Here is a 24665-nt window from a genome sequence, read left to right as displayed (position 1 = left end):
GTCTGTGTGTGTGTACATGTGTCTGTGTGTGTGTACATGTGTCTGTGTGTGTGTACATGTCTGTGTGTGTGTGTGTATCAGGCGGCTGGTGGGTTGTTCATAATCTGGGTGAAATCAGTGGGATGGTGGCGATTGAGATGAACAGCAGGTCGTTCATGCACGCACTGGACACAGGACTGTTCACTGTGGGAGCTCCACACACAGGAGGTGAGGAGGAGCATCTGTCTGTCTGTCTCTCTCTCCCTCTGTCTCTCTCTCCCTTTCTCTCTCTCTCTCCCTCTGTCTCTCACTCACTCTCTCTCACTCACTCTCTCTCTCTCACTCTCTCTAACTCTCTCCCTCCCTTTCTCTCTCTCTCTCTCTCTCTCTCTCTCTCCCTCTCTCCCTCTGTCTCACTCTCTCTAACTCTCTCCCTCACTTTCTCTCTCTCCCTCTGTCTCTCTCTCTAACACTCTCTCTCTCTCTCTCTCTCTAACACTCTCTCTCTCTCTCTCTCTCCATGTATCCATGTGCTGATGGCTTAATAACAACTCTATAAACATGAATAAGTGCTGAATAACCTGTTTATAATGCGCTTATGTCTTTTTTCCCTGTACAGATGATGAAGGTCCTGATCCACCGGAACAGTTCACCGCCATCAAGCTCTCAGACTCCAGGTTCCAATAAAAATGATTCATTATTCTCAAACACGAGCTGCTGTGGAACGAGTGTGTGTGTGTGTGTGTGTGTGGAGGGAACGTGAATTATTAAAATTAAATTTATAAATCTGATTTATTTTTAAATTAACTAAATGTATATCTTTACAGTGAGACCATTTTATATTGATAAATCTTTTTAACTTGTAAAAAAAATAATAATACAAAAATAACTAAACAATAATTATATGAATAAATTATAAAAAGTATTTTAAAAAATTGAATAATTATATAAAAATGCACTTTGAAAAAAACTATTGCTGTTTGTATAATATTTAAAAAAAAAAAATCAGACTTTAGTTTACGTTTTTTGTAAATTTTTATTTGTATTTATTTAAATATTTATGAAAATAAAAAATTATTTGAAAATGTTGTTTATTTAACCCATATGTCTTTAGTGTATTTATTTTTATGAATTATTTGTTTAGTTATTTATTAAATACTTGGATCCTTTTTTGGATTATTTTTTTAACTCTAATTTCTTTACTGATATATTTATATATATATATATATAATATTTTTTGTCTTTTCTCTGTTCTCGGGGGTGTAGAATAGCTCTGAAGTCCGGTTACGGTAAATATTTAGGGATAAACTCGGACGGCGTTGTGATCGGACGCTCGGATGCCATTGGCTCCAGGGAGCAGTGGGAGCCGGTGTTCCAGGATGTGAGTGCAGCTGTCAATCATTTTTCCTCAGCCAGTCAGAATGTAGCTTCTTAACAGCTTTAGTTTATATATATGTATGTGTGTGTGTGTGTGTGTGTGTGTGGTATCTCTGCAGGGTAAAATGGCTCTGCTGGCAGCGAACAGCTGTTTTATTTCGTACAGTGAGAGTGGGGATATCGTGGCCAAAAGCAAAACCGCTGGTGAAGAAGAGATGATCAAGGTCTGGGGAAATTTTTTATTATTATCATTATTATTATTATTATTATTATTATTATTATTATTATTAGTATTATTTTAATAATATAGTTACACTAGATTTTTTTTTATTATTTTTGATTATTATTATTAAATATTATTTCATTTTATTTCATGTATTTATTTATTTGTTTTTTTATTTATTGTTATTATTAATTCATAATATTTGTTTATGATGTTTATTATTATTATTAATTAATAATATTTCAATTTATTTATTATTATTATTATTATAATTTTGTTAATTTATCATTTTTTACATTAGTAAGGAACAAGTCAGCTGTGTCATTTGTGGGCGTGGCCTGTGCTCCAGTACGAACCTGTAGAAACCGTAGCAGCTACTAATCACTGATTCGTTAAACCCAGACCTAGTGGACCTTCATGATATGTTCTAGCTTTGTTCTCAGTTTGGATTAGCAAAACAAGCTAACTTTCCTAGCCACACACACTCAGCACAGGCAGAACGATCTCCTGCTAAACCTGATAAAGCGTGTGATGTCACGGGCTTGGGATTTTTTTTTCTCGTTTTTGCGTGAACTAAACAGAGGAAGTGATGTAAAGGATGAGGAGAGATCAGCTCCTGCGTGTTAGTGTGAGCGGTGAGTCACGTGAACATCAGGCAGAGACTGAGAGAGGAGAATGCTCTGTGTTCAGATTCGCTCGTGTGCCGAGAGAGAGGAGAAGAGGAACGACGACATCGCTGACGAGGACCGAGGAAACGTCAAGAGCTGCGAGATCAACTACGTGTGAGTGTGTGTGTTGGGGGGGGGTGTCTGTGTATGTGTGTATTGTGAGAGGGTCTGTGGTTGTGTAGGTCTGTCTGTGGTTGTGTAGGTCTAAGTGTGTGTGTGTGTAGGTCTGTCTGTGGTTGTGTAGGTCTAAGTGTGTGTGTGTGTAGGTCTGTCTGTGGTTGTGTAGGTCTAAGTGTGTGTGTGTGTGGTTGTGTAGGTCTGTCTGTGGTTGTGTAGGTCTGTCTGTGGTTGTGTAGGTCTAAGTGTCTGTCTGTGGTTGTGTAGGTCTAAGTGTGTGTGTGTGTGTGTGTCTGTGGTTGTGTAGGTCTGTCTGTGGTTGTGTAGGTCTAAGTGTGTGTGTGTGTGGTTGTGTAGGTCTGTCCATGGTTGTGTAGGTCTAAGTGTGTGTGTGTGTGTGTTTGTGTAGGTCTGTCTGTGGTTGTGTAGGTCTAAGTGTGTGTGTGTGTGTGTGTGTGGTTGTGTAGGTCTGTCCATGGTTGTGTAGGTCTAAGTGTGTGTGTGTGGTTGTGTAGGTCTGTCTGTGGTTGTGTAGGTCTAAGTGTGTGTGTGTGTGTGTTTGTGTAGGTCTGTCTGTGGTTGTGTAGGTCTAAGTGTGTGTGTGTGTGGTTGTGTAGGTCTGTCTGTGGTTGTGTAGGTCTAAGTGTGTGTGTGTGTGTGTGTGTGTGTGTGGTTGTGTAGGTCTAAGTGTGTGTGTGTGTGGTTGTGTAGGTCTGTCTGTGGTTGTGTAGGTCTGTCTGTGGTTGTGTAGGTCTAAGTGTCTGTCTGTGGTTGTGTAGCTCTAAGTGTGTGTGTGTGTGTGTGTCTGTGGTTGTGTAGGTCTGTCTGTGGTTGTGTAGGTCTAAGTGTGTGTGTGTGTGGTTGTGTAGGTCTGTCCATGGTTGTGTAGGTCTAAGTGTGTGTGTGTGTGTGTTTGTGTAGGTCTGTCTGTGGTTGTGTAGGTCTAAGTGTGTGTGTGTGTGTGTGTGTGGTTGTGTAGGTCTGTCCGTGGTTGTGTAGGTCTAAGTGTGTGTGTGTGTGTGTGTGTGTGGTTGTGTAGGTCTGTCTGTGGTTGTGTAGGTCTAAGTGTGTGTGTGTAGGTCTGTCTGTGGTTGTGTAGGTCTAAGTGTGTGTGTGTGTGTGTGGTTGTGTAGGTCTGTCTGTGGTTGTGTAGGTCTAAGTGTGTGTGTGTGTGGTTGTGTAGGTCTGTCTGTGGTTGTGTAGGTCTAAGTGTGTGTGTGTGTGTGTGTGTGTGTGTGTGTGGTTGTGTAGGTCTGTCCGTGGTTGTGTAGGTCTAAGTGTGTGTGTGTAGGTCTGTCTGTGGTTGTGTAGGTCTAAGTGTGTGTGTGTGTGTGTGTGGTTGTGTAGGTCTGTCTGTGGTTGTGTAGGTCTAAGTGTGTGTGTGTAGGTCTGTCTGTGGTTGTGTAGGTCTAAGTGTGTGTGTGTGTGTGTAGGTCTGTCTGTGGTTGTGTAGGTCTGTCTGTGGTTGTGTAGGTCTAAGTGTGTGTGTGTGTGTGTGTGTGGTTGTGTAGGTCTGTCCGTGGTTGTGTAGGTCTAAGTGTGTGTGTGTGTGTGTGGTTGTGTAGGTCTGTCTGTGGTTGTGTAGGTCTAAGTGTGTGTGTGTAGGTCTGTCTGTGGTTGTGTAGGTCTAAGTGTGTGTGTGTGTGTGGTTGTGTAGGTCTGTCTGTGGTTGTGTAGGTCTAAGTGTGTGTGTGTGTGGTTGTGTAGGTCTGTCTGTGGTTGTGTAGGTCTAAGTGTGTGTGTGTGTGTGTGTGTGTGTGGTTGTGTAGGTCTGTCTGTGGTTGTGTAGGTCTAAGTGTGTGTGTGTAGGTCTGTCTGTGGTTGTGTAGGTCTAAGTGTGTGTGTGTGTGTGGTTGTGTAGGTCTGTCTGTGGTTGTGTAGGTCTAAGTGTGTGTGTGTGTGGTTGTGTAGGTCTGTCTGTGGTTGTGTAGGTCTAAGTGTGTGTGTGTGTGTGTGTGTGTGTGTGTGGTTGTGTAGGTCTGTCCGTGGTTGTGTAGGTCTAAGTGTGTGTGTGTAGGTCTGTCTGTGGTTGTGTAGGTCTAAGTGTGTGTGTGTGTGTGTAGGTCTGTCTGTGGTTGTGTAGGTCTGTCTGTGGTTGTGTAGGTCTAAGTGTGTGTGTGTGTGTGTGTGGTTGTGTAGGTCTGTCCGTGGTTGTGTAGGTCTAAGTGTGTGTGTGTGTGTGTGGTTGTGTAGGTCTGTCTGTGGTTGTGTAGGTCTAAGTGTGTGTGTGTAGGTCTGTCTGTGGTTGTGTAGGTCTAAGTGTGTGTGTGTGTGTGGTTGTGTAGGTCTGTCTGTGGTTGTGTAGGTCTAAGTGTGTGTGTGTGTGGTTGTGTAGGTCTGTCTGTGGTTGTGTAGGTCTAAGTGTGTGTGTGTGTGTGTGTGTGTGTGTGTGTGTGGTTGTGTAGGTCTGTCCGTGGTTGTGTAGGTCTAAGTGTGTGTGTGTAGGTCTGTCTGTGGTTGTGTAGGTCTAAGTGTGTGTGTGTGTGTGGTTGTGTAGGTCTGTCTGTGGTTGTGTAGGTCTAAGTGTGTGTGTGTAGGTCTGTCTGTGGTTGTGTAGGTCTAAGTGTGTGTGTGTGTGTGTAGGTCTGTCTGTGGTTGTGTAGGTCTGTCTGTGGTTGTGTAGGTCTAAGTGTGTGTGTGTGTGTGTGTGGTTGTGTAGGTCTGTCCGTGGTTGTGTAGGTCTAAGTGTGTGTGTGTGTGTGTGTGGTTGTGTAGGTCTGTCTGTGGTTGTGTAGGTCTAAGTGTGTGTGTGTAGGTCTGTCTGTGGTTGTGTAGGTCTAAGTGTGTGTGTGTGTGTGGTTGTGTAGGTCTAAGTGTGTGTGTGTGTGGTTGTGTAGGTCTGTCTGTGGTTGTGTAGGTCTAAGTGTGTGTGTGTGTGTGTGTGTGTGTGGTTGTGTAGGTCTGTCTGTGGTTGTGTAGGTCTAAGTGTGTGTGTGTAGGTCTGTCTGTGGTTGTGTAGGTCTAAGTGTGTGTGTGTGTGTGGTTGTGTAGGTCTGTCTGTGGTTGTGTAGGTCTAAGTGTGTGTGTGTGTGGTTGTGTAGGTCTGTCTGTGGTTGTGTAGGTCTAAGTGTGTGTGTGTGTGTGTGTGTGTGTGTGTGTGGTTGTGTAGGTCTGTCCGTGGTTGTGTAGGTCTAAGTGTGTGTGTGTAGGTCTGTCTGTGGTTGTGTAGGTCTAAGTGTGTGTGTGTGTGTGGTTGTGTAGGTCTGTCTGTGGTTGTGTAGGTCTAAGTGTGTGTGTGTAGGTCTGTCTGTGGTTGTGTAGGTCTAAGTGTGTGTGTGTGTGTGTAGGTCTGTCTGTGGTTGTGTAGGTCTGTCTGTGGTTGTGTAGGTCTAAGTGTGTGTGTGTGTGTGTGTGGTTGTGTAGGTCTGTCCGTGGTTGTGTAGGTCTAAGTGTGTGTGTGTGTGTGTGGTTGTGTAGGTCTGTCTGTGGTTGTGTAGGTCTAAGTGTGTGTGTGTAGGTCTGTCTGTGGTTGTGTAGGTCTAAGTGTGTGTGTGTGTGTGGTTGTGTAGGTCTGTCTGTGGTTGTGTAGGTCTAAGTGTGTGTGTGTGTGGTTGTGTAGGTCTGTCTGTGGTTGTGTAGGTCTAAGTGTGTGTGTGTGTGTGTGTGTGTGGTTGTGTAGGTCTGTCCGTGGTTGTGTAGGTCTAAGTGTGTGTGTGTAGGTCTGTCTGTGGTTGTGTAGGTCTAAGTGTGTGTGTGTAGGTCTGTCTGTGGTTGTGTAGGTCTAAGTGTGTGTGTGTGTGTGTGTGTGGTTGTGTAGGTCTGTCTGTGGTTGTGTAGGTCTAAGTGTGTGTGTGTAGGTCTGTCTGTGGTTGTGTAGGTCTAAGTGTGTGTGTATGGTTGTGTAGGTCTGTCTGTGGTTGTGTAGGTCTAAGTGTGTGTGTGTAGGTCTGTCTGTGGTTGTGTAGGTCTGTCTGTGGTTGTGTAGGTCTAAGTGTGTGTGTGTGTAGGTCTGTCTGTGGTTGTGTAGGTCTGTCTGTGGTTGTGTAGGTCTAAGTGTGTGTGTAGGTCTAAGTGTGTATGTGTGTGTGTGTGTAGGTCTGTCTGTGGTTGTGTAGGTCTAAGTGTGTGTGTGTGTAGGTCTGTCTGTGGTTGTGTAGGTCTAAGTGTGTGTGTGTAGGTCTGTCTGTGGTTGTGTAGGTCTAAGTGTGTATGTGTGTGTGTATAGGTCTGTCTGTGGTTGTGTAGGTCTGTCTGTGGTTGTGTAGGTCTAAGTGTGTGTGTGTGTAGGTCTGTCTGTGGTTGTGTAGGTCTAAGTGTGTATGTGTGTGTGTAGGTCTGTCTGTGGTTGTGTGTGTGTGTGTGTGTAGGTCTGTCTGTGGTTGTGTAGGTCTAAGTGTGTGTGTGTGTGTAGGTCTGTCTGTGGTTGTGTAGGTCTGTCTGTGGTTGTGTAGGTCTAAGTGTGTGTGTGTGTAGGTCTGTCTGTGGTTGTGTAGGTCTAAGTGTGTGTGTGTAGGTCTGTCTGTGGTTGTGTAGGTCTAAGTGTGTGTGTGTGTAGGTCTGTCTGTGGTTGTGTAGGTCTGTCTGTGGTTGTGTAGGTCTGTCTGTGGTTGTGTAGGTCTAAGTGTGTGTGTGTGTAGGTCTGTCTGTGGTTGTGTAGGTCTAAGTGTGTGTGTGTAGGTCTGTCTGTGGTTGTGTAGGTCTAAGTGTGTGTGTGTAGGTCTGTCTGTGGTTGTGTAGGTCTAAGTGTGTGTGTGTAGGTCTGTCTGTGGTTGTGTAGGTCTAAGTGTGTGTGTGTAGGTCTGTCTGTGGTTGTGTAGGTCTAAGTGTGTGTGTGTGTGTGTAGGTCTGTCTGTGGTTGTGTAGGTCTGTCTGTGGTTGTGTAGGTCTAAGTGTGTGTGTGTGTGTGGTTGTGTAGGTCTGTCTGTGGTTGTGTAGGTCTAAGTGTGTGTGTGTGTGGTTGTGTAGGTCTGTCTGTGGTTGTGTAGGTCTAAGTGTGTGTGTGTGTGTGTGTGTGTGTGTGGTTGTGTAGGTCTGTCCGTGGTTGTGTAGGTCTAAGTGTGTGTGTGTAGGTCTGTCTGTGGTTGTGTAGGTCTAAGTGTGTGTGTGTGTGTGGTTGTGTAGGTCTGTCTGTGGTTGTGTAGGTCTAAGTGTGTGTGTGTAGGTCTGTCTGTGGTTGTGTAGGTCTAAGTGTGTGTGTGTGTGTGTAGGTCTGTCTGTGGTTGTGTAGGTCTGTCTGTGGTTGTGTAGGTCTAAGTGTGTGTGTGTGTGTGTGTGGTTGTGTAGGTCTGTCCGTGGTTGTGTAGGTCTAAGTGTGTGTGTGTGTGTGTGGTTGTGTAGGTCTGTCTGTGGTTGTGTAGGTCTAAGTGTGTGTGTGTAGGTCTGTCTGTGGTTGTGTAGGTCTAAGTGTGTGTGTGTGTGTGGTTGTGTAGGTCTGTCTGTGGTTGTGTAGGTCTAAGTGTGTGTGTGTGTGGTTGTGTAGGTCTGTCTGTGGTTGTGTAGGTCTAAGTGTGTGTGTGTGTGTGTGTGTGTGTGGTTGTGTAGGTCTGTCTGTGGTTGTGTAGGTCTAAGTGTGTGTGTGTGTAGGTCTGTCTGTGGTTGTGTAGGTCTAAGTGTGTGTGTGTGTGTGGTTGTGTAGGTCTGTCTGTGGTTGTGTAGGTCTAAGTGTGTGTGTGTGTGGTTGTGTAGGTCTGTCTGTGGTTGTGTAGGTCTAAGTGTGTGTGTGTGTGTGTGTGTGTGTGTGTGTGGTTGTGTAGGTCTGTCCGTGGTTGTGTAGGTCTAAGTGTGTGTGTGTAGGTCTGTCTGTGGTTGTGTAGGTCTAAGTGTGTGTGTGTGTGTGTGTGGTTGTGTAGGTCTGTCTGTGGTTGTGTAGGTCTAAGTGTGTGTGTGTAGGTCTGTCTGTGGTTGTGTAGGTCTAAGTGTGTGTGTGTGTGTGTAGGTCTGTCTGTGGTTGTGTAGGTCTGTCTGTGGTTGTGTAGGTCTAAGTGTGTGTGTGTGTGTGTGTGGTTGTGTAGGTCTGTCCGTGGTTGTGTAGGTCTAAGTGTGTGTGTGTGTGTGTGGTTGTGTAGGTCTGTCTGTGGTTGTGTAGGTCTAAGTGTGTGTGTGTAGGTCTGTCTGTGGTTGTGTAGGTCTAAGTGTGTGTGTGTGTGTGGTTGTGTAGGTCTGTCTGTGGTTGTGTAGGTCTAAGTGTGTGTGTGTGTGGTTGTGTAGGTCTGTCTGTGGTTGTGTAGGTCTAAGTGTGTGTGTGTGTGTGTGTGTGTGGTTGTGTAGGTCTGTCCGTGGTTGTGTAGGTCTAAGTGTGTGTGTGTAGGTCTGTCTGTGGTTGTGTAGGTCTAAGTGTGTGTGTGTAGGTCTGTCTGTGGTTGTGTAGGTCTAAGTGTGTGTGTGTGTGTGTGTGTGGTTGTGTAGGTCTGTCTGTGGTTGTGTAGGTCTAAGTGTGTGTGTGTAGGTCTGTCTGTGGTTGTGTAGGTCTAAGTGTGTGTGTATGGTTGTGTAGGTCTGTCTGTGGTTGTGTAGGTCTAAGTGTGTGTGTGTAGGTCTGTCTGTGGTTGTGTAGGTCTGTCTGTGGTTGTGTAGGTCTAAGTGTGTGTGTGTGTAGGTCTGTCTGTGGTTGTGTAGGTCTGTCTGTGGTTGTGTAGGTCTAAGTGTGTGTGTAGGTCTAAGTGTGTATGTGTGTGTGTGTAGGTCTGTCTGTGGTTGTGTAGGTCTAAGTGTGTGTGTGTGTAGGTCTGTCTGTGGTTGTGTAGGTCTAAGTGTGTGTGTGTAGGTCTGTCTGTGGTTGTGTAGGTCTAAGTGTGTATGTGTGTGTGTATAGGTCTGTCTGTGGTTGTGTAGGTCTGTCTGTGGTTGTGTAGGTCTAAGTGTGTGTGTGTGTAGGTCTGTCTGTGGTTGTGTAGGTCTAAGTGTGTATGTGTGTGTGTAGGTCTGTCTGTGGTTGTGTGTGTGTGTGTGTGTAGGTCTGTCTGTGGTTGTGTAGGTCTAAGTGTGTGTGTGTGTGTAGGTCTGTCTGTGGTTGTGTAGGTCTGTCTGTGGTTGTGTAGGTCTAAGTGTGTGTGTGTGTAGGTCTGTCTGTGGTTGTGTAGGTCTAAGTGTGTGTGTGTAGGTCTGTCTGTGGTTGTGTAGGTCTAAGTGTGTGTGTGTGTAGGTCTGTCTGTGGTTGTGTAGGTCTGTCTGTGGTTGTGTAGGTCTGTCTGTGGTTGTGTAGGTCTAAGTGTGTGTGTGTGTAGGTCTGTCTGTGGTTGTGTAGGTCTAAGTGTGTGTGTGTAGGTCTGTCTGTGGTTGTGTAGGTCTAAGTGTGTGTGTGTAGGTCTGTCTGTGGTTGTGTAGGTCTAAGTGTGTGTGTGTAGGTCTGTCTGTGGTTGTGTAGGTCTAAGTGTGTGTGTGTAGGTCTGTCTGTGGTTGTGTAGGTCTAAGTGTGTGTGTGTGTGTGTAGGTCTGTCTGTGGTTGTGTAGGTCTGTCTGTGGTTGTGTAGGTCTAAGTGTGTGGTTGTGTAGGTCTGTCTGTGGTTGTGTAGGTCTAAGTGTGTATGTGTGTGTGTAGGTCTGTCTGTGGTTGTGTGTGTGTGTGTGTGTGTAGGTCTGTCTGTGGTTGTGTAGGTCTAAGTGTGTGTGTGTGTGTAGGTCTGTCTGTGGTTGTGTAGGTCTGTCTGTGGTTGTGTAGGTCTAAGTGTGTGTGTGTAGGTCTGTCTGTGGTTGTGTAGGTCTAAGTGTGTATGTGTGTGTGTAGGTCTGTCTGTGGTTGTGTGTGTGTGTGTGTAGGTCTGTCTGTGGTTGTGTAGGTCTAAGTGTGTATGTGTGTGTGTAGGTCTGTCTTTGGTTGTGTAGGTCTAAGTGTGTATGTGTGTGTAGGTCTGTCTGTGGATGTGTATGTGTGTGTATGTGTGTGTAGGTCTGTCTGTGGTTGTGTAGGTCTATGTGTGTGTGTAGGTCTGTCTGTGGTTGTGTATGTGTGTGTGTGTAGGTCTGTCTGTGGTTGTGTAGGTCTAAGTGTGTGTGTGTAGGTCTGTCTGTGGTTGTGTAGGTCTAAGTGTGTATGTGTGTGTGTAGGTCTGTCTGTGGTTGTGTGTGTGTGTATAGGTCTGTCTGTGGTTGTGTAGGTCTAAGTGTGTATGTGTGTGTAGGTCTGTTTGTGGTTGTGTATGTGTGTGTGTGTGTGTGTGTGTGTGTGTGTGTAGGTCTGTCTGTGGTTGTGTAGGTCTAAGTGTGTGTGTAGGTCTTAACCTTAACCACTTGAGCTACCACCGCTCTGTCTGTCTGTTGGTCTGTGTGTGTGTGTGTGTTGGTCTGTCTGTGGGTCTCTGTGTGTGTAGGTCTAAGTGTGGGTCTAACGCTTCTCAGGGAGTGTGTGTGTGTGTGTGTGTGTGTGATTATACACTAAATCTAATTAAAGTTCTGCTCAGGTATGGTGTGTGTGTGTGTTCAGGTATGGTGTGTGTGTGTGTTCAGGTATGGTGTGTGTGTGTGATCAGGTATGGTGTGTGTGTGTGATGTTCAGGTATGGTGTGTGTGTGTGTGTGATGTTCAGGTATGGTGTGTGTGTGATGTTCAGGTATGGTGTGTGTGTGATGTTCAGGTATGGTGTGTGTGTGATGTTCAGGTATGGTGTGTGTGTGATGTTCAGGTATGGTGTGTGTGATCAGGTATGGTGTGTGTGATCAGGTATGGTGTGTGTGTGTGATCAGGTATGGTGTGTGTGTGTGTGATCAGGTATGGTGTGTGTGTGTGTGATCAGGTATGGTGTGTGTGTGTGTGATCAGGTATGGTGTGTGTGTGTGTGTGTGATCAGGTATGGTGTGTGTGTGTGTGTGATCAGGTATGGTGTGTGTGTGTGTGTGATCAGGTATGGTGTGTGTGTGTGTGTGATCAGGTATGGTGTGTGTGATCAGGTATGGTGTGTGTGTGTGTGATCAGGTATGGTGTGTGTGTGTGTGATCAGGTATGGTGTGTGTGATCAGGTATGGTGTGTGTGTGTGTGATCAGGTATGGTGTGTGTGTGTGTGATCAGGTATGGTGTGTGTGTGTGATGTTCAGGTATGGTGTGTGTGTGTGTGTGTGTGATCAGGTATGGTGTGTGTGTGTGTGTGTGATGTTCAGGTATGGTGTGTGTGTGTGTGATGTTCAGGTATGGTGTGTGTGTGTGATGTTCAGGTATGGTGTGTGTGTGATGTTCAGGTATGGTGTGTGTGTGATGTTCAGGTATGGTGTGTGTGTGTGATCAGGTATGGTGTGTGTGTGTGTGATCAGGTATGGTGTGTGTGTGTGATGTTCAGGTATGGTGTGTGTGTGTGTGTGTGATCAGGTATGGTGTGTGTGTGTGTGTGTGATGTTCAGGTATGGTGTGTGTGTGTGTGATGTTCAGGTATGGTGTGTGTGTGTGATGTTCAGGTATGGTGTGTGTGTGATGTTCAGGTATGGTGTGTGTGTGTGATCAGGTATGGTGTGTGTGTGTGATCAAGTATGGTGTGTGTGTGTGATCAGGTATGGTGTGTGTGTGTGATGTTCAGGTATGGTGTGTGTGTGTGATGTTCAGGTATGGTGTGTGTGTGTGATGTTCAGGTATGGTGTGTGTGTGTGATGTTCAGGTATGGTGTGTGTGTGTGATGTTCAGGTATGGTGTGTGTGTGTGATGTTCAGGTATGGTGTGTGTGTGTGATGTTCAGGTATGGTGTGTGTGTGTGATGTTCAGGTATGGTGTGTGTGTGATGTTCAGGTATGGTGTGTGTGTGATGTTCAGGTATGGTGTGTGTGTGATGTTCAGGTATGGTGTGTGTGTGTGTGTGTGATGTTCAGGTATGGTGTGTGTGTGTGTGATGTTCAGGTATGGTGTGTGTGTGTGATGTTCAGGTATGGTGTGTGTGTGTGATGTTCAGGTATGGTGTGTGTGTGATGTTCAGGTATGGTGTGTGTGTGTGATCAGGTATGGTGTGTGTGTGTGATCAGGTATGGTGTGTGTGTGTGATGTTCAGGTATGGTGTGTGTGTGTGATGTTCAGGTATGGTGTGTGTGTGTGATGTTCAGGTATGGTGTGTGTGTGTGATGTTCAGGTATGGTGTGTGTGTGTGATGTTCAGGTATGGTGTGTGTGTGTGATGTTCAGGTATGGTGTGTGTGTGATGTTCAGGTATGGTGTGTGTGTGATGTTCAGGTATGGTGTGTGTGTGATGTTCAGGTATGGTGTGTGTGTGTGATGTTCAGGTATGGTGTGTGTGTGTGTTCAGGTATGGTGTGTGTGTGTGTTCAGGTATGGTGTGTGTGTGTGTTCAGGTATGGTGTGTGTGTGTGATCAGGTATGGTGTGTGTGTGTGATCAGGTATGGTGTGTGTGTGTGATCAGGTATGGTGTGTGTGTGATGTTCAGGTATGGTGTGTGTGTGTGATCAGGTATGGTGTGTGTGTGATGTTCAGGTATGGTGTGTGTGTGATGTTCAGGTATGGTGTGTGTGTGTGATCAGGTATGGTGTGTGTGTGTGATGTTCAGGTATGGTGTGTGTGTGTGATGTTCAGGTATGGTGTGTGTGTGATGTTCAGGTATGGTGTGGGTGTGTGATGTTCAGGTATGGTGTGTGTGTGTGTGATGTTCAGGTATGGTGTGTGTGTGTGTGTGATGTTCAGGTATGGTGTGTGTGTGTGTGTGATGTTCAGGTATGGTGTGTGTGTGTGTGTGTGATGTTCAGGTATGGTGTGTGTGTGTGTGATCAGGTATGGTGTGTGTGTGTGATGTTCAGGTATGGTGTGTGTGTGATGTTCAGGTATGGTGTGTGTGTGATGTTCAGGTATGGTGTGTGTGTGATGTTCAGGTATGGTGTGTGTGTGTGATGTTCAGGTATGGTGTGTGTGTGTGATGTTCAGGTATGGTGTGTGTGTGATGTTCAGGTATGGTGTGTGTGTGTGTGTGATGTTCAGGTATGGTGTGTGTGTGTGTGTGTGTGATCAGGTATGGTGTGTGTGTGTGTGTGTGTGATGTTCAGGTATGGTGTGTGTGTGTGTGATGTTCAGGTATGGTGTGTGTGTGTGTGATGTTCAGGTATGGTGTGTGTGTGATGTTCAGGTATGGTGTGTGTGTGATGTTCAGGTATGGTGTATGTGTGTGATGTTCAGGTATGGTGTGGGTGTGTGTGTGTGATGTTCAGGTATGGTGTGTGTGTGTGTGTGTGTGATGTTCAGGTATGGTGTGTGTGTGTGTGTGTGTGATGTTCAGGTATGGTGTGTGTGTGTGTGTGATGTTCAGGTATGGTGTGTGTGTGTGTGTGTGTGTGATGTTCAGGTATGGTGTGTGTGATGTTCAGGTATGGTGTGTGTGTGTGATGTTCAGGTATGGTGTGTGTGTGTGTGATGTTCAGGTATGGTGTGTGTGTTTGTGTGTGTGTGATGTTCAGGTATGGTGTGTGTGTGTGATGTTCAGGTATGGTGTGTGTGTGTGATGTTCAGGTATGGTGTGTGTGTGTGATGTTCAGGTATGGTGTGTGTGTGTGATGTTCAGGTATGGTGTGTGTGTGTGTGATGTTCAGGTATGGTGTGTGTGTGATGTTCAGGTATGGTGTGTGTGTGTGTGTGTGATGTTCAGGTATGGTGTGTGTGTGTGTGTGATGTTCAGGTATGGTGTGTGTGTGTGATGTTCAGGTATGGTGTGTGTGTGTGATGTTCAGGTATGGTGTGTGTGTGTGATGTTCAGGTATGGTGTGTGTGTGATGTTCAGGTATGGTGTGTGTGTGATGTTCAGGTATGGTGTGTGTGTGATGTTCAGGTATGGTGTGTGTGTGATGTTCAGGTATGGTGTGTGTGTGATGTTCAGGTATGGTGTGTGTGTGTGATGTTCAGGTATGGTGTATGTGTGTGATGTTCAGGTATGGTGTGGGTGTGTGTGTGTGATGTTCAGGTATGGTGTGGGTGTGTGTGTGTGATGTTCAGGTATGGTGTGTGTGTGTGTGTGTGTGTGTGTGATGTTCAGGTATGGTGTGTGTGTGTGTGTGTGTGATGTTCAGGTATGGTGTGTGTGTGTGTGTGATGTTCAGGTATGGTGTGTGTGTGTGTGTGATGTTCAGGTATGGTGTGTGTGTGTGTGTGTGATGTTCAGGTATGGTGTGTGTGTGTGTGTGTGATGTTCAGGTATGGTGTGTGTGTGTGTGTGTGTGTGATGTTCAGGTATGGTGTGTGTGTGTGTGATGTTCAGGTATGGTGTGTGTGTGTGTGTGTGTGTGATGTTCAGGTATGGTGTGTGTGTGTGTGTGTGATCAGGTATGGTGTGTGTGTGATCAGGTATGGTGTGTGTGTGATGTTCAGGTATGGTGTGTGTGTGATGTTCAGGTATGGTGTGTGTGTGATGTTCAGGTATGGTGTGTGTGTGTGTGTGTGATGTTCAGGTATGGTGTATGTGTGTGATGTTCAGGTATGGTGTGGGTGTGTGTGTGTGATGTTCAGGTATGGTGTGTGTGTGTGTGTGTGATCAGGTATGGTGTGTGTGTGTGTGATGTTCAGGTATGGTGTGTGTGTGTGTGTGTGATGTTCAGGTATGGTGTGTGTGTGTGTGTGTGATGTTCAGGTATGGTGTGTGTGTGTGTGTGATGTTCAGGTATGGTGTGTGTGTGTGTGTGATGTTCAGGTATGGTGTGTGTGTGTGATGTTCAGGTATGGTGTGTGTGTGTGTGTGTGATGTTCAGGTATGGTGTGTGTGTGATGTTCAGGTATGGTGTGTGTGTGTGTGTGTGATGTTCAGGTATGGTGTGTGTGTGTGTGTGTGATGTTCAGGTATGGTGTGTGTGTGTGTGTGTGTGATGTTCAGGTATGGTGTGTGTGTGTGTGTGTGTGATGTTCAGGTATGGTGTGTGTGTGTGTGATGTTCAGGTATGGTGTGTGTGTGTGTGTGTGTGTGATCAGGTATGGTGTGTGTGTGTGTGTGTGTGATGTTCAGGTATGGTGTGTGTGTGTGTGATGTTCAGGTATGGTGTGTGTGTGATGTTCAGGTATGGTGTGTGTGTGTGTGTGTGATGTTCAGGTATGGTGTGTGTGTGTGTGTGTGTGATGTTCAGGTATGGTGTGTGTGTGTGTGTGATGTTCAGGTATGGTGTGTGTGTGTGTGTGTGTGATGTTCAGGTATGGTGTGTGTGTGTGTGTGATGTTCAGGTATGGTGTGTGTGTGTGATGTTCAGGTATGGTGTGTGTGTGTGTGTGATGTTCAGGTATGGTGTGTGTGTGTGATGTTCAGGTATGGTGTGTGTGTGTGTGTGTGTGATGTTCAGGTATGGTGTGTGTGTGTGTGTGATGTTCAGGTATGGTGTGTGTGTGTGTGTGTGTGATGTTCAGGTATGGTGTGTGTGTGTGTGTGATCGTGTGTGTGTGTGTGTGATGTTCAGGTATGGTGTGTGTGTGTGTGTGATGTTCAGGTATGAGTGTGTGTGTGTGTGGTGATCGTTCAGGTATGGTGTGTGTGTGTGTGTGATCGTGTTCAGAGTGTGTGTGTGTGTGTGTGGTGATCGTGATGTTCAGGTATGTGTGGGTGTGTGTGTGTGTGTGATGTTCAGGTATGGTGTGTGTGTGTGTGTGTGTGTGTGTGTGATGTTCAGGTATGGTGTGTGTGTGTGTGATGTTCAGGTATGGTGTGTGTGTGTGTGTGTGTGTGTGATCAGGTATGGTGTGTGTGTGTGTGTGTGATGTTCAGGTATGGTGTGTGTGTGTGATGTTCAGGTATGGTGTGTGTGTGTGATGTTCAGGTATGGTGTGTGTGTGTGGTGATGTGTTGTGTGTGTGTGTGTGGTGATCGTGTGTGTGTGTGTGTGGTGATTGTGTGTGTGTGTGGTGATTGTGTTTGTGTGTGTGGTGATCGTGTGTGTGTGTGGTGATCGTGTGTGTGTGTGGTGATCGTGTGTGTGTGTGGTGATCGTGTGTGTGTGTGGTGATCGTGTGTGTGTGTGTGGTGATCGTGTGTGTGTGGTGATCGTGTGTGTGTGTGTGGTGATCGTGTGTGTGTGTGTGGTGATCGTGTGTGTGTGTGTGTGTGTGGTGATCGTGTGTGTGGTGATCGTGTGTGTGAGTGTGTGTGTGTGTGTGTGGTGATCGTGTGTGTGTGTGTGTGTGTGTGTGTGGTGATCGTGTGTGTGTGTGGTGATCGTGTGTGTGTGTGTGTGTGTGTGGTGATCGTGTGTGTGTGGTGATCGTGTGTGTGTGTGTGTGTGTGTGTGTGTGTGTGGTGATCGTGTGTGTGCGTGTGGTGATCGTGTGTGTGTGTGTGTGGTGATCGTGTGTGTGTGTGTGGTGATCGTGGGTGTGTGTGGTGATCGTGTGTGTGTGGGTGTGTGTGTGGTGATCGTGTGGGTGTGTGTGTGTGGTGATCGTGTGTGTGTGTGTGTGTGGTGATCGTGTGTGTGTGTGGTGATCGTGTGTGTGTGTGTGTGTGGTGATCGTGTGTGTGTGTGTGTGTGGTGATCGTGTGTGTGTGTGTGTGTGGTGATCGTGTGTGTGTGTGGTGATCGTGTGTGTGTGTGTGGTGATCGTGTGTGTGTGTGGTGATCGTGTGTGAGTGTGTGTGTGTGTGTGTGAGTGTGTGTGTGTGTGGTGATCGTGTGTGTGTGTGTGTGTGTGGTGATCGTGTGTGTGTGGGTGTGTGTGGTGATCGTGTGTGTGTGTGTGTGTGGTGATCGTGTGTGTGTGTGTGTGTGGTGATCGTGTGTGTGTGTGTGTGTGGTGATCGTGTGTGTGTGTGTGGTGATCGTGTGTGTGTGTGTGGTGATCGTGTGTGTGTGTGTGTGTGTGTGGTGATCGTGTGTGTGTGTGTGGTGATCGTGTGTGTGTGTGTGGTGATCGTGTGTGTGTGTGTGTGTGTGTGGTGATCGTGTGTGTGTGTGTGTCTGTGTGTGGTGATCGTGTGTGTGTGTGGTGATCGTGTGTGTGTGTGGTGATCGTGTGTGTGTGTGTGGTGATCGTGTGTGTGTGTGTGGTGATCGTGTGTGTGTGTGTGTGGTGATCGTGTGTGTGTGTGTGGTGATCGTGTGTGTGTGTGGTGATCGTGCGTGTGTGTGTGTGGTGATTATGTGTGTGTGTGTGTGTGTGTGGTGATCATGTGGGTGTGTGTGTGTGTGGTGATCATGTGGGTGTGTGTGTGTGTGTGGTGATTGTGTGTGTGTGTGTGTGGTGATCATGTGTGTGTGTGTGTGGTGATTATGTGTGTGTGTGTGTGTGTGTGTGGTGATCGTGTGTGTGTGTGTGTGTGTGTGTGTGTGTGGTGATCATGTGTGTGTGTGTGTGTGTGTGTTTGTGTGGTGATCATGTGTGTGTGTGTGTGTATGTGTGGTGATCATGTGTGTATGTGTGTGTGTGTGTTTGTGTGGTGCTCGTGTGTGTGTGTGTGTGTTTGTGTGGTGATCATGTGTGTGTGTGTGTGTGTGTGTGTATGTGTGGTGATCATGTGTGTGTGTGTGTGTGTGTATGTGTGGTGATCATGTGTGTGTGTGGTGATCGTGTGTGTGGTGATCGTGTGTGTGGTGATCGTGTGTGTGTGTGTGGTGATCGTGTGTGAGTGTGTGTGTGTGGTGATCGTGTGTGAGTGTGTGGTGATCGTGTGTGTGTGTGGTGATCGTGTGTGTGTGTGGTGATCGTGTGTGTGTGTGTGTGGTGATCGTGTGTGTGTGTGTGTGGTGATCGTGTGTGTGTGTGGTGATCATGTGTGTGTGGTGATCATGTGTGTGTGTGTGGTGATCATGTGTGTGTGTGTGTGTGTGTGTGTGTGTGTGTGTGTGGTGATTATGTGTGTGTGTGTGTGTGTGTGTGTGGTGATCGTGTGTGTGTGTGTGTTTGTGTGGTGATCATGTGTGTGTGTGTGTGTGTATGTGTGGTGATCATGTGTGTATGTGTGTGTGTGTGTGGTGATCGTGTGTGTGTGTGTGTGTGTGTGTGGTGATCATGTGTGTGTGTGTGTGTGGTGATCGTGTGTGTGTGTGTGTGTGTGGTGATCGTGTGTGTGTGTGTGTGTGTGTGTGGTGATCATGTGTGTGTGTGTGTGTGGTGATCGTGTGTGTGTGTGTGTGTGTGGTGATCGTGTGTGTGTGTGTGTGTTTGTGTGGTGATCATGTGTGTGTGTGTGTGTGTGTGTATGTGTGGTGATCATGTGTGTATGTGTGTGTGTGTTTGTGTGGTGCTCATGTGTGTGTGTGTGTGTGTGTGTTTGTGTGTGTTTGTGTGGTGATCATGTGTGTGTGTGTGTGTGTATGTGTGGTGATCATGTGTGTATGTGTGTGTGTGTGTGTGGTGATCGTGTGTGTGTGTGTGTGTGTGTGGTGATCATGTGTGTGTGTGTGTGTGTGTGTGTGTGTGTGTGTGTGTGTGTGTGGTGATCGTGTGTGTGTGTGTGTGTGTGTGTGGTGATCATGTGTGTGTGTGTGTGTGTGTGTGGTGATCATGTGTGTGTGTGTGTGTGTGTGTGTGTGTGTGTGTGGTGCTCATGTGTGTGTGTGTGTGTGTGTGTGTGTGTGTGGTGATCATGTGTGTGTGTGTGTGTGTGTGTGTGTGTGTGTGTGTGTGTGGTGATCATGTGTGATGTGAGACTGTAATGTTGATGTTGTGTTGCTGGACCACAGGAAGAAGTTTCAGAGCTTCCAGGACAGGAAGTTGAGGGTGAATGAGGAGGACAGCAGCACGCTGAAGAAGGCCAGGACTGAAGGGAAATTCCACGAGACTTTACTGGACAGGTCACTAAACCTTTATCCTGTTTAAATAATACTCTACTGAGACTTTACTGGACAGGTCACTAAACCTCACCTTCACTAAACATGTTTCTCCGAGGTGTTTCCATGGAAGCCAAAGAATTATGGGATGCCATATTTTCAGAGCACAGATCTTTGTTAGGACCTTACTGTATCACAGAGCTGATGATTGCCCTGATAGTCTAATACTCTTCATGATAAATAAAGTATATGGATTGTTTGAGAGATGTATTATTATTTTTCTCCTGAATGACGGATCGTCTGTGTGATTATTTATTTTTTCCTTCACAGGAGATCCAAGATGAAAGCTGATCGATATTGCAAGTGACGCAGGAGGAACTTTTCCATCTTTTTTTTTTATTTTTATTATTATATTTTTTTATTTTATTTTTATAATGTTTCCATGTTTAACAGTGAAGTGAGACAGGAGTCTGTTCTGTAAAACTCTGTAAAAATTTAATAAACAGAAAACATCCAAACATGAAAGCACAACTGGAAAATGTACAGAATTACACACTGCTTTTATATATATATATATTTAAAAAATGATCAGACAGTGCAGTAATAATTCTGCTCTCTGATCCTCGAGTCATGAACGTGGCTGTGAACAACACACCGGTCATCTGAGATCTGAATCTGTTGGGCTTGTTATGATGTCCAGTGTGAATATGATCCTCTGATTTGATTAGATTCTATTTTACACACAGGAAGTTGTAGCTGCTGAACAGGAAATCAATCCTCTGGCTGTTCTGCACTTTTTCTATCATGTTCATGTTAATTTATAATTTTGATATGACACATCTTTCACTCCTGGACTGGACAACGCAAAATATGTGTCATGTGGAATGTTACGGAATGCACAGAGAAAATTATCAGAGGTTTTACCTGCATTGAAAAAGGAAAGAACGTTCTTTTCACTGTTTAATAACAGCCCTATTTTCGACATACTGTAATCAATAGGTATTTCACTGAACTCGTCAATATTAGCCTATGCCTTATTGCCTCCTTCATAACACAGAGCTCTGATCATCTTCTTCTCTGACTGGGATTTCTGAATCACTCCCACACTCCACGACGACTTCCGCTTTAATGCTTTATCCCATATCATCACTTCCCAGTAGCACTCCCCTGATCCGAGCCCCTCTTTACTCACAACATGAGGAAATTTAGATTTAGAGTCACTGCATCTTTTATCAAAGGAAACACTTTTACAATCAGTGGACACTTTCAGAGATTCATGGGCTGTTGATGGATCCAGTGTGAGTTTAATCACTGTTGATTAAAACAGATTTAATTTTCATCATAAAGACAAACAGTGAATAGATACAAACACAGAAAAGAGACTGAGGATTGATGTACCTCTTAATCTGGATCTAAAAGATTCTTCAGTCGATTGTTGGGGTTCACGTGATAAACTGATGCCTGTTAAGAGACACACGAAATAAATAATAAATCTATTTTACAAAATGTTGCCCTTACACGGGATTCCGTTGTCAAATTCCACTTTTATTTTGTGGAAATGTAATAAAGAAATAACTATAAATTCAATATAGAAGCTAGTTTTTAAGCTACGCTTAATTATATGGTGATTCTAATGATAATTACACTATAAACAGTTTTTATCGTTATCGTATAATAATGTCTGGAGTAAATCATGAGAATCGGCTGTATGATAGAAAAGGAAAAAATGACGAAGTTACTGAACGGTCAGGGCAGGTGATTGAACTGCTGTAATAAAGCTGCTGTAACTCTGTATAACTGTTATAATGTAAGACAACAGGAAGTGACATGTTTTATATGTGTTACATTACATAAACCTTAAACGGATTAAAAGAAGTTAGTCAATTTAATCAATAATAAATAAATATTTTTAGATATTCAAGGCATATTTTATCACATACTTCTCCACATCACATATTTGATTAATGATCCATAATAATGCCTGAAGTAAAGGAAGGTGTGGTTTTAGTGACAGTAATGAGTGTTGTGGTGAATAAAAATAAAACCTTGATTTCTCTGTAGAGTTAAGAGGAAGCGTCTCTGCTGGTAAGGATTCATGAGAATCTGCTGTATGATAGAAAAGGAGGAAAATATTACTAGAAGTTGCTCAAATGTATTATTCAGAGTTTTTGACTGAAGGAATACAGAGAAAACGGAAAAACTCTACCTGCTGCTTTTGCATTTTTATGAGATGAACAGTGCGGGAGGAAACCTGTTCATAGAAATGACTATCATATTATTTTTACAAGTCCAGAATCTGTTTTCCATCATAGAAATATGTAACATGGTATTAGAACAATAAAACACACTTTAGGGTATGTGGTTATTAGAAAGTGTTTTGTTCCTTGTATATCCAATATCTCTAACTTTTTATAGCTGTGAAATACTAATGAATACATCATTTATACCTTTTCTGAATAAAATCAGAACAGTGAAGGTGATGAGGATAATTAAGGACAACACTAGAGTCGAGATGAACGCGTCCCTCCAGAATCCTGCCAGAAGATTAGCATCAGTTAATAAGGTTTTCCAAACACACTGCTGTTAGAGAGCCAGAAAGTGAAAAAAAACAATGAGGTAAACTGTTGTACCTCGGAAAATCATTCCTAATTAGCTTTTATAATGCATCTAATGATCTAATACCATACATTATTCTTAAAGCTGCACTCACATAGTCACACAGTAAAGATGTACCCTTGATGGTAGCACCCCAGCACCAAGGTTTGCAAAAGATAGGTGTATGGTGAGAGATATCTTACCTTTGAGTGGTACAACTCTGCTCTCTCTTATTTGCTGATGGTTAAAACCCACAGTACAGGAGATCCAGTCAGAATCCGACGGAGAGAAAAGCAGCCATGAGCTCAGACTCACCAACCCTTCAGAGTCTGAGAGAGAAAGTAAGATGATCACTTTAACACTTGACACACTGTAATCTGCAGGCTTCATGTGGTTCATTGGTGAGTTTTTAAACCAATTCAGTAGAACATTAATATCTTTGGATACTGAGCTCTCTCTCTACTCTCGGTGTGAAGTACTGTTAGTTCCCACAAATGTTCATGCATTGCTCTGTGTTTATCTGGGTTTCTGCTGTTCTTGTCTGCCCCTTTGGATTTGTCTTCCTTTCGTATGGATTCTGCACATTCTGTTTCTGACACTTCATCACAGAATTAAATTTAAGTTAAATGAATAACATACCAGTGTTGTAATAAGTGTGGCTGTTTGCGAGTTCTCTTCCTGCACTGTCCCTCCAGGTGAGCATGGGTTTGGGTGACCAGCCACCTGACCTACGGGTAACGTTCATCTTTTCTCCTGCTTCATGATATAAGAGGATGGGTGTGGAACCTAATGCTGTGGGAAAACATATTGAGATTAATGGAAAAAGAAACCAGAAAAAAGCAAGAAGTCTACATAGGGTACTATGGATTTTATCGTACCTTTTACCACCAGGGTCACACTGCCCTTCTCATACCAACTGATGCTCTTTACAAAGCATCCTCCATCAACTAATGTGAGGTTCTCTAGTTTCAGAGAGACATTCCCTTTGTCCAGGTCCCCAATCAGAGACACCCTGTTCCTGTTCTGCTCTTCTCCAACGTTCTCCTGGACTTTTTGGTCTTTGTAGAGCAGAACGACGTTTTCATAGAGAATGTTCTTGTACCAGTGAACTTCAAAAGTTCTGGTATTTAAAGCTGGAGAAAGACCACAGGACAGGACGACTGAAGAACCAAACAGAGCTGAGACTGAAGCACTGGGGATGACGAGGGTGAACTCTGATAGAGAGAACAGAAACAGAACAAGTACAAGACACCATTACAGCTGATGTTACTGAATGTGACTTATAATAAACACTCTCCTGAGGGCTCAATGATCAAGATTGGTGACAATGGAACTTCATAACCTTCTAATCAGTAGTTCAAAGCTTTTAACATTGAGCTTTCACCTTCAAATTGTTCCTCTAATTGTTTAACAGCAATCAATGCAAACATCCTGCTGGACCCTGGGTCTCATTTATCATACTGGATAACAATTTATGTTTTATTTATTTGTAAATAAACTGCAGTAGCATTTATTGAAATGCTGCATCATAGCTTATAGAATGGAATTCACGTTCAAGTCAGGGATTGTTTAATTAGATGAATTTATCTGAATTCAACATTTTATAAGTTTCAAACACAATCTAGCCATGGGGTCACAGTCCAGTGACTTCTGTGCCGGTCCCAAGCCTGGATAAATAGAGAGGGTTGCGTCAGGAAGGGCATCCGGCGTAAAACATTGCCAAATTTAACCATGCGAATCGTCAGTACTCTGAATTTCATACCGGATCGGTCGAGGCCCGGATTAACAATGACCGCCATTGGTGCCATTGACCTATAGGGTGCTGGTGGAAATTGGGCTACTGTTGGTCGAAGAAGTAGAGGAGGGAGGAGAGTGTGTAGACAGAGAGAGAAGAGGAAAGGTAAGAGTGTAGGACTGAGAATAGGACCTCTGAATGTTGGTACTATGACAGGGAAAGGTAGAGAGCTGGCTGATATGATGGAGAGAAGGAAGGTGGATATACTGTGTGTACAGGAGACCAGGTGGAAGGGTAGCAAGGCTCGTAGTATAGGAGCAGAATTCAAGCTGTTTTATTATGGTGTAGATAGTAACAGAAATGGGGTAGGTGTGGTCCTGAAGGAGGAGTTTGTGAGGAATGTTCTGGAGGTGAAGAGAGTGTCAGACAGGGTGATGAGACTGAAGTTAGAGGTTGAAGGGGTGATGTTGAATGTTGTTAGTGGTTATGCCCCACAGGTAGGTTGTGAGTTAGAGGAGAAAGAGAGATTCTGGGGTGAATTAGATGAAGTGATAGAGAGTATTCCCACGGGAGAGAGAGTGGTGATAGGAGCAGATTTTAATGGACATGTTGGTGAGGGGAACACAGGTGATGAGGAGGTGATGGGCAAGTTTGGAGTTAAGGAAAGGAACCTTGAAGGACAGATGGTAGTGGACTTTGCTAAGAGGATGGACATGGCTGTGGTTAACACTTATTTTCAGAAGAGGGAGGAGCATAGAGTGACTTACAAGAGTGGAGGTAGGAGCACACAGGTAGACTACATCCTATGTAGAAGAGGCAATCTGAAAGAGATTAGTGTCTGTAAAGTGGTAGTGGGAGAGAGTGTAGCCAGACAGCATAGGATGGTGGTGTGGAGGATGACTTTGATGGTCTGTAAGAGGTCAAAGATAGAGATGGAGAAGAAAACCAAGTGGTGGAAGCTGAAAAAGGAGGAATGTTGTGAGGAATTTAGACAGAAGTTGAGGCAGGCTCTGGGTGGGCAGGTAGTGCTGCCAGATGACTGGGAAACTACAGCAGAAGTGATCAGGGAGACAGGAAGAAAGGTGCTGGGTGTGTCATCTGGAAGGAGGAAAGAAGACAAGGAGACTTGGTGCTGAAATGAGGAAGTTCAGGATAGTTTTCAGAGGAAGAGGTTAGCTAAGAAGAAGTGGGACATGGACAGGACTGAAGAGAATACCATGAGTTACAGTGCAGAGTGAAGAGGAGGGGTCGCCATGTAGTAGTGGTGTGTATGTGTAGTGCACATGTTCTCCCCGTGTACTCCGGTTTCCTCCCCCAGTCCAAAGACATGCGCTGTAGCTTGATTGGCATCTCTGAAAAATTGTCCATAGCGTGTGAGTGTGTG

At 44.9% G+C, this 24665-nt stretch overlaps 2 protein-coding genes across 2 annotated transcripts in view; one reads left to right on the top strand and one right to left on the bottom strand.

Annotated features, from left to right (window-relative positions):
* Window positions 1-19476, top strand: part of frg1 (FSHD region gene 1) — a 25514-nt gene extending 6038 nt beyond the window's left edge. Inside the window, exons 3-9 of the mRNA XM_058385265.1 lie at window positions 82-207; window positions 599-656; window positions 1246-1360; window positions 1476-1580; window positions 2270-2361; window positions 18865-18975; window positions 19282-19476. Coding sequence (XP_058241248.1) covers window positions 82-207; window positions 599-656; window positions 1246-1360; window positions 1476-1580; window positions 2270-2361; window positions 18865-18975; window positions 19282-19318 — 644 coding nt within the window. The 3' untranslated portion in view covers window positions 19319-19476. The remainder of the gene's footprint in view (window positions 1-81; window positions 208-598; window positions 657-1245; window positions 1361-1475; window positions 1581-2269; window positions 2362-18864; window positions 18976-19281) is intronic.
* Window positions 19477-19578: 102 nt separating this feature from the next.
* Window positions 19579-22785, bottom strand: LOC131348859 (butyrophilin subfamily 2 member A2-like; the record flags this gene model as incomplete). The annotated part of the gene is made up of 8 exons (XM_058384050.1): window positions 19579-20262; window positions 20350-20405; window positions 20997-21057; window positions 21158-21202; window positions 21399-21485; window positions 21750-21875; window positions 22186-22338; window positions 22425-22785. Coding segments are annotated over 8 exons (1173 nt in total), but the record flags the coding sequence as incomplete, so codon positions are not given.
* Window positions 22786-24665: the final 1880 nt, after the last annotated feature.

The sequence above is a fragment of the Hemibagrus wyckioides genome, linkage group LG29 (assembly GCF_019097595.1).
Source record: "Hemibagrus wyckioides isolate EC202008001 linkage group LG29, SWU_Hwy_1.0, whole genome shotgun sequence".
Lineage (NCBI taxonomy): Eukaryota > Metazoa > Chordata > Actinopteri > Siluriformes > Bagridae > Hemibagrus > Hemibagrus wyckioides.
Note: the sequence above shows the minus strand (reverse complement) of the source record. Positions and strands in the feature narration are given on the sequence as shown.